The sequence below is a fragment of the Caenorhabditis briggsae genome (genome assembly GCF_000004555.2).
Source record: "Caenorhabditis briggsae complete genome, chrIV, whole genome shotgun sequence".
Classification (NCBI taxonomy): Eukaryota; Metazoa; Nematoda; class Chromadorea; order Rhabditida; family Rhabditidae; genus Caenorhabditis; species Caenorhabditis briggsae.
This window is the reverse complement of record NC_013487.2, coordinates 15,580,478-15,588,989: the sequence shown is the minus strand read 5'-3', so window position 1 is coordinate 15,588,989 and position 8,512 is coordinate 15,580,478. Positions and strand designations below refer to the sequence as shown.

General features: G+C 40.1%; 2 protein-coding genes across 2 annotated transcripts; one reads left to right on the top strand and one right to left on the bottom strand.

Moving 5' to 3' along the window:
* Positions 1-362: 362 nt before the first annotated feature.
* CBG26548 lies at positions 363-690 on the top strand (the record flags this gene model as incomplete). The annotated part of the gene is made up of 2 exons (XM_045236282.1): positions 363-419; positions 538-690. 2 exons carry the CDS (start codon positions 363-365, stop codon positions 688-690), a joined length of 210 nt encoding a protein of 69 aa, XP_045100655.1.
* A 668-nt stretch (positions 691-1,358) lies between these two features.
* Positions 1,359-7,680, bottom strand: Cbr-ugt-52 (the record flags this gene model as incomplete). The annotated part of the gene is made up of 7 exons (XM_002647077.1): positions 1,359-1,650; positions 2,486-2,705; positions 3,335-3,509; positions 4,784-5,130; positions 6,031-6,231; positions 6,893-7,088; positions 7,528-7,680. The coding sequence occupies 7 exons, from the start codon at positions 7,678-7,680 to the stop codon at positions 1,359-1,361; spliced, it is 1,584 nt and encodes a 527-aa protein (XP_002647123.1).
* Between the last annotated feature and the right edge of the window lie 832 nt (positions 7,681-8,512).

Below are 8,512 nucleotides of genomic sequence, written 5' to 3'. Positions count from 1 at the left end.
AGCGTTTGTTTTCTGTATAAAAGAGTCTGCTTGCGCGCTCTTTAGAACTATTTTCAGTTTTTCGAAATTCTGTAAAACTTTTTTTTTTTCAATTTCCCCTATAACTTCTTAAATTGTGCTCCAAACTTATTGATACACCTAAATTGGAATTTGGCACTTTGAGGGCTTCAAAATGAGCCCAAACACGGCTAGGCGCCGCCCACTTTGATTTTTCCGGCGCGTCGCGGTCGTGCGTCGCGTGTCACAATGCAATTTCAAAGTGGGCGGACCCTAGTCGTGTTTGGGCTCATTTTAAAGCTCTCAACGCCCCAAATCCCGTAGTAATTGTCAAAATTGATAAATTCCGAAAAGAATTCCAGAAAATGTCCGACAACGATTCCGACGATCAGCAGGTGGCCACTTGTGATGATGATAACCAGGTAAAAAATGTATTTTTTCAGACTTGGAAATTTCGAAAAATACTCTGATAAAATGATAAAAAATATCGAAATTTTCGATTCAAAAAAATCGAAAAATCCCAAAATTTTGATTTTTCAGGTGTCTTCCGGTTCATCGAATGTCAGTATTCCATCGGATGCAGATGAATACGATTATTCCAAAATAGAAGACGAAACTGAAAAAATAACGGATAACTCATACGATTATGAGAGCCACAAGGAAGAAAAAATCCATTATGTGAGAAAACATTGATTTTGAGATATTGTTATATTTTCTTTTCTTGTTTAATAAAGGAATTCGGCTGTTTTAAAGGTGCAAAACACGAAAATTCGAATACAGCACGTTTCTAGCTTCAAAATGAGCCCAAACACGACTGGGATCCATCCACTTTGGAATTTTCGGGAAGCACGCTACGCACGACCGCGACGCGCGCGAAAAATCAAAGTGGGCCGGCCCTAGACGTGTTTGGGTTCATTTTGTAGCCCGGAGTGTAAAGAAGTCAAATTCAGCATGTTTTGTGCTTTGAAATGAGCCCAAACACGAATAGGCTCCGCCCATTTTGCGATAGATAGGACCCCTTAAAGGGGGCGGAGCCTAACTTCGAAATGGGCGGAGCCTAGGCAACATGGGCTTCACCTTGAAGCATTTGGAAAATGAAATTTGAATAATTTCACAAGTTCAGAGTTTCAAAATGAGCTTCAACACGACTAGGCTCCGCCCACTTTCATTTTTCCGGCGCGTCGCGGTCGTGCGTCGCGTGTCCAACGGTAAAACTCAAAGTGGGCGGGGCCTAGCCGTGTTTAGGCTCATTTTAAAGCTCTCAGCGAGCTGAGTGATAATTTGGCAATAAAAATCGTCAGTTATCAAGATTTTATTGATTTATTGCTCATTCTTAACTAATTATTCTCAAAAAAACCAATTTATTGAATTTTCTTCAATTTCTTCACATTCGCTCTCCTTGAAATTCGCTCCAAAACCAATTTCAACATTTTCCAAACTACAAAGACTACAAAAACTACAAAAACTACACAACCGGCAAGAATATCAATACAGTAATACTGGATTACGGTCATTTTCTGAGAGGGGAGGTTTAGATTTCGATGGAGCAGCGGATTCCGAGCAGCGTACTCCACCCATTCGACGAATATCGATTTTGGTGGATTCGGACGTTCGTGCAGCATTTTTGAGATGCGTTTGGCGTTTTGAAGATAGCTGAAAAATTTTTTTTTGGAACTTTGCATATAATGTTTTGAATTGTGCTTCAAGTCCAAAATAACACAAAAATTTGAATTCAGCACGTTCTGAGCTTCAAAATGAGCCCAAACATGACTAGGCTCCGCCCACTTTGCTTTGTTCGGCGCGTCGCGGTCGTGCGCCGCGTGTCGGAGGTAAATTTCAAAATGGGCGGGGGTTAGTCGTGTTTGGGCTCATTTTGAAGCTTGGAATGTGCAAAATTTAAATTTGGTTTCGAATGTGCTTCAAAATGAGCCCAAACAGGGCTAGGCTCCGCCCACTTAGAGATTTACGCTACGCCAACTTTCAGGGGTCCCAAGATTCTCAAAATGGGCGGAGCCTAGGCGAGTTTAGATTCATTGTAAAACTCTCAGTTTTTGAAAAACTGATTTTGCATGAAAAATACTTCAAAATGAGCCCAAACGCGACTAGGCTCCGCCCCCTCTGAGAGGTCCTTGAAAAGTGGGCGGAGCCTAAACTGGACCAACCCTAGGCGAATTTGGGCTCATTTTTAAGCTCTGATATTTGCAAAAGTCAAATTTGCCATTGAAATTGCTTTAAAATGAGCCCAAACACGACTAGGCTCCGCCCATTTTGAAATTTCTGTCTGACACGCGACGCACGCCCGCGACGCGCCCGAAAAATGAAAGTGGGCGGAGCCTAGTCGTGTTTAGGCTCATTTTAAAGCTCTCATCACAACAAAGAGTACTGTGACAACCATATTCAGGAATGATGACTTTCCAAGAAGTTGTGGGGAAATCAAAAAATCGAAAAAAAATTTTTGTGAAAATTTTCTTAATATTCAAAAGCTCACCTAGGATCATGGAGTACCGCTTTCAGCCCTTTTATAATATTTTCAGTAGTCAAGTCTGTTTTATCCAACACATAAGTGGTCCCAATCGACTCTCCACTATGGGCATTATGGGGTTGATCGGCGAAAAGGGGAATGGCTAGAATTGGAATTCCAGCGTACGAAGATTCTAGATATGAGTTCAAGCCAACATGAGAAATAAATGCTTTCGTGCGGTGGTCGTCTGAAAATTTGGAAAAATTGAAAAAATTTCAAAACAATTTTTTTTCGAAAAATCTGAAAATCTGAAATTTTTATTCGCCTCTAGGTCTTTAACCTTGGCTCCTAACCGGAATTTTTCACTTTTTCTGAATTCAGCAAGTTCTCAGCTTCAAAATGAGCATAAACACAACTAGACTCCGCCCCTTTTCATTTTTCCGATGCGTCGCGGTCGCGTGTCAGATGAAAATTTCAAAGTGAACGGAGCCTAGTCGTGTTTGGGATCATTTTGAAGCTGCAAACGTGCTGAATTCGAATTTTGGCGTCAAAGTTATGTTTAAGTGCACCCCCACACGGCTAGGCTCTGCCCATTTTGCGATAGCTAGGACCCCTTAGAGTGGGCGGAGCCTAACTTCAACATGGGCGGAGCCTAGGCAATATGGGGTTCATCTTAAAGCATTTTGAACACGAAATTTGAGATTTACAAGTTCAGAGCTTCAAAATGCACCCCCACGCCCGACTAGGCTCCGCCCACTATTAGCTGTTTCCCGAAAAGTGGGCGTGGCTTAAAGTGGGCGGAGCCATGTCGTGTTTGGGCTTATTTTGAAGCATTTTTAAAGAGAAATTTGAATTTTTAATCAAATATCAACTCACTCAACAAATCGGTCTGTGGAAGCCATTTCAAAAATTTCAAATTTGTAATATTCTGGAATAATTGCTCATCCCCGTCCTGTAGCTCGTATTTCCAGACAAATGTGAATTCTGGAAATTGTCGGAATGCGCCGGCAAACGATTTCCGGACTTCTATTGGGAACAAATTGGAGGGGACCTGGAAAAAATGGGCGGAGCTTAAAAACTTGATGTTTTGGCTGAAATTTTCAGAGTGGACTATCTCCTCGGAATTTGAGAATTTCAATATTAAGTTGAAGATCTGAACTCGGGAAGTTGAAAGCTTCAAAATGAGTATACCCACGACTAGGCTCCTCTCACATTCATATTCCTGACGCGTCGCGGTCGTGCGTCGCGTGTCTAGGGGAAATTTCAAAGTGGGCGGAACCTAGTCGTGTGTGGGCTCATCTTGAAGCGCAAAACATGAGAAAGTCAAAGTTATCAACAAATGTTAGAGCAAAGTTTGAAAAGTTATGATCCAATCAAAAATTTCAAAAAATTCCAAAAAAATGGTTTTTGCTTTTTCTCTGAATATTTTTGTATTGTATGAAACTTGAGCAAAGTGTTTGGAATTGATTGGTTTTCAGCTTCAAAATGAGCCCAAACACGATAAGACTCCGTCCATGTTGATTTTTCAGGCGCGTCGTGCGTCGCGTGTCAAAGGGAAATTTCAAGATGCGCGGGGCCTAGCCGTGTGTGGGCTCATTTTGAAGCTCGAAACAGGGAAATTTTAAATTCAGATAAAAATTTCCGTTTAGAGCAAAATTTGACAAAGTTGTTGTCAAATCAAATTTTCGAAAAATTTCCAAAAACATTTTTTCTGCATTTTCTGCCCAAACTTTTGGCATTTGATGAAAACTAAGTTACGAAATCAAATGTGTCGCATTCTACGCTTTAAAATGAGCCTAAACACGGCTAGGCTCCGCCCACTTTGAATTTTTCTGGCGCGTCGCGGTCGTGCGTCGCGTGCGGATGTAAAATTTCAAAGTGGGCGTAGCCTAGGCGAGTTTAAGCACATATTGAAGTTTAAAACACAAGAAAATCAAATTTAGCTACAAATTTCGGATTGGAGCAAAAATTTTCAGAAAATTTTCAAAAAAATTAATTTTCCCTATTTCGATCTAACTTTTGCACTATTTGAAATTTGAGTCACAAGTTCGAATTCAGCATGTTTTCTGCTTCAAAATGAGCCCAAACACGACTAGGCTCCGCCCACTTTCATTTTTCGGGCACGTCGCGTTCGTGCGTCGCGTGCCAAAGGGAAAATTCAAAGTGGGCGGAGCCTAGGCGTGTTTGTGCTCATTTTGAAGCTAAAAACATGCTGAATTTGAAAACATTATAAATTTTCTTTGGAACAAAATTGAAAGAACTAGAGTGCAAAAACGAAAAAAAAAAAATTTTTTTTTTCAAACAAATCAATAAATTCCCACCAACCTGAGTTCCGAAGCAAAACACTACAATACCCTCTTTCACATCACCAATCACTTCTTCAATCGATTTTTCCAATTTTTTGATCGATTTTTTCAAATTGATCCCTCCAATATACTTCATTTTCGGGGTCCCAACACGTGGTAGATCAATGAGCTCATTGGAATTGACAAATTGCACATCGATCGACTCCACTAAACTGCTCAGCTCAAAATTTGACCCGAAAAATTTGCGAATCGATTTAAATTGGACTTCTCGACAGTAGGGATGGACGATCCAATTGATATGGGTCCAATTTATTAGATTTTTCAGCTTTCCAAACCATGTTGTGAGGTCCTCAGTCTCAAAAATGGCTGAAAAAATTGAATTTGGCTCGAAAAAAGGGTTAAAATGAGTATAAACACGCCTAGGCTCCGCCCACATCAAGCTCCGCCCATTTAAGGGGGATCTGTAGAAATGGGCGGAGCCTAGCAAAGTCTTCGCTCATTTTAACTCACTTTCAACGTCAGATTCAGATTTGGCATGCTAAGCGCTTTAAAATGAGCCTAAAAACGACTAGGTTCCGCCCACTTTGAGTTTTCACGAAGACACGCGACGCACGACCGCGACGCGTCCGAAAAGTCAAAGTGGGCGGAGCCTAGGCGTGTTTGGGCTCATTTTGAATCGTGAAGCCTGACGAATACGATTTCGTCATTAAACATGCGTTAAAATGAGCATAAACACGACTAGGCTCCGCCCCCTTTGAGTTTTCACGAAGACACGCGACGCACGACCGCGACGCGTCCGAAAAATCAAAGTGCGCGGATCTTAGTCATGTTCGGGCTTATTTTGAAGCTCTTAACGTGCCAAATTCAAAACTTGAGGTTAATTTTGATTTAGACAAAAGTTGACCTAGTTAGGACGACTTTACTTTTTTTGGGTCAAAATTTGAAATCATCATAACTCGAATAGTTTTGCTCCAATTTTTTCAAAAGTCACATTTTCAAGTTTTTGACATTTTGAGCTTTCGATTGAGCCCAAACACGCGTAGGCTCCGCTCACTTTGAAAGTTCCTCATAGACACGCGACGCACAACCGCGACGCCCCCGAAAAACGAAAGTGAGCGGAGCCTAGTCGTGTTTAGGCTCATTTTGAAGCTCTCAGCGTCCAACATTTGAATTTCAAAATTGTTTTAAGTTTTAAGCCCAATTTAAAAAGATATATTCAAAAATAAAATTAGAGATTGCAAATTTTCAAAATTCAAAAACTCCAACCTTGAGTGACCGCCGCAGAATTCGGCATTCCAGCATTGATACTTTGTTGGTCGAGCACTGCCAAAGAACTCACAGATACCGTACTCGGTATACTGTAGTACTTCATTAGTGCTAATCCACAGTAATCGTATTCCGTCGCAATTCCAATATCGTACATTTGGTTGGCCAAAAATGCATGTAGACCCGGATCGCCTAGTCCAACTGAAAAATAAAATTGAAATTTGAATTTTAGGCCTAAAATGGGTTAAAATGAGCCTAAACACGACCTACTTTAAGCCCCGCCCATTTTTTTGGTATTCCAGGTTAAAGTGGGCGGAGCCTAGATTTGTTGGAATGCATTAGAACTTATTTTTAACGCTGAGTTTGAATCTGGTATGTAAAGCGCATCAAAATGAGCCCAAGCTTCGCCCACTTTGGTTTTTCGGGTGCGCCGCGGTCGTGCGTCGCGTGCCGAAGAGATTTCTCAAAGTGGGCGGAGCCTAGTCGTGTTCGGGCTTATTTTGAAGCTCAAAACGCGTTGAGGACACTATTGTAGCTTAAATTCCATCAAATACAAAAATTATACAGAAAAATCTCGGTTTTAAAATTTGGATTTTTTTTTTGCGAAATTTGTTTGAATCATAACTTTGTCAAATTTGTTTCAAACTCTACAATTCTTACTTTATTGAACTTGTGACATTAAGAGCTTCAAAATGAGCCCAAACACGACTAGGCTCCGCCCATTTTGAAATTTCACCCAGACCAGCTTCGCACGACCGCGACGCGACAGAATTCTCAAAATGAGCGGAGCCTAGTCGTGTTTAGGCTCATTTTGAAGCATTTTTTACGCTAAATCCGAATTTTTGATTAAAAGCTGTCTTACTTTCACACAAATCCGTGGCCACGCCCATATAGTGTTCGTGTTCCATCCAAGTTCTGACCCTCGGCTGAAATGGGTCCAATAAATGGGGTGTTTTGGACCATGGACTTTCTTCTTGAAATCCATAAGAATAGATTCTAGAAGCTTTCGATGATCCATTTGTTGTGACGTGGCTATTCATTCGAGCGATTATTAGGTCCTGAAAAAACTTTTTTGGCTTTTTGGGAATTTTGAAATTGCTCTAACTCTTCAAATTTTGATTTAAACTCAATTTTGATATTTTTTTCCTATCAAGCAAGTCAAGGGCTTTAAAATGAGCTCAAACACGACTAGGCTCCGCCCACTTTCACTTTTCAGGCGCGTCGCGGTCGTGCGTCGCGTGCCAAAGGGAAATTTCCAAGTGGGCGGAGCCTAGTCATGTTTAGGCTCATTTTAACGCATTTTTCACAAGGAATCTGGATCTGACATGTTCAGCGCTTCAAAATGAGCTCAAACACGACTAGGCTCCGCCCACTCTCAAGGAGGGATCGGGAAAGTGGTCGGAGCTTAAAGTGGGCGGAAGCTAGTCGTGTTTGGGCTCATTTTGAAGCATTTTTTATGAAAAATTTGAAAATTTAGTCTAAAAATCGGAAACTCACTACAGTATGACCATTCTCTACAAGCGAGTCGATTAGGGAATCCGTAAAATCGATATGCGATTTTCCGAGCAGCAAAATGTAGAAAAGTATGTGAAGTGTTGAAATGACATTTGGCAGGGTGGAAATAAGCAATAAGTGTTTTATGGTAGTCATTTTTGAAAACGGAGAAATCTGGAAAAGAATCTGAAAAAAATTGTATTTTGGAATTTTTGAAAAAAAAATGTCAAAAAAGTTTTTTTAGATTATAACTTTTTTCAAGCAAGTTTTATACATTTCCTACTCTTATATTTGAGTTTAGGTTATTTTAAGCTTCAAAATAAGCCCAAACACGACTAGACTCCGCCCACTTTGAATTTCCGCCGAGACACGCGACGCACGACCGCGACGCGCAGGAAAACTGAAAGTGGGCGGAGCCTAGGCGTGTTTGGGCTCATTTTGAAGCTAAAAATGAGCTGAATTCGTATTCAAAACTAGAAAATTCATAGAATTTGCGAGAAAAAAGTCATATCAAAAAATTTAAAAAATTCTTCTTTTTTTTTGAAATATTTGAAAAATCGATATTTTAAGTTAAGTCAAAAATATTTTTCCAGACCTAATTTTTTAGTCTGAAAATAGGAAAACAAGAAATTAGAAGTGTAATTAACCACATAGAGGAGCGAATTTGATAAAAATATAGTGATAAGAGAACAAAAATTAGAAAAATAGTGACATTTGGTAGACAGGAAATAGAAATTTTCGATTTATACATTCTCAAGAAGATTATAGTCTGAAAATTGGCTGAAAATTTCAAAAAAAAATGTCTGAAAAATAAGAGAAGACGCCGAGAAGCGAGTGCACTCTCGCTTCTCTCCGTCTCTCTCCCTCTCCCGCTAACTTTAAAGGCGCATAACTCAAAAACTACAGTACCTATCAAAAAGGTGTAAACTACAAAAATTTGGGGAAATTTTGTGGGGAATCTTAATTTGATGTCGAAAAATGTCAAAAA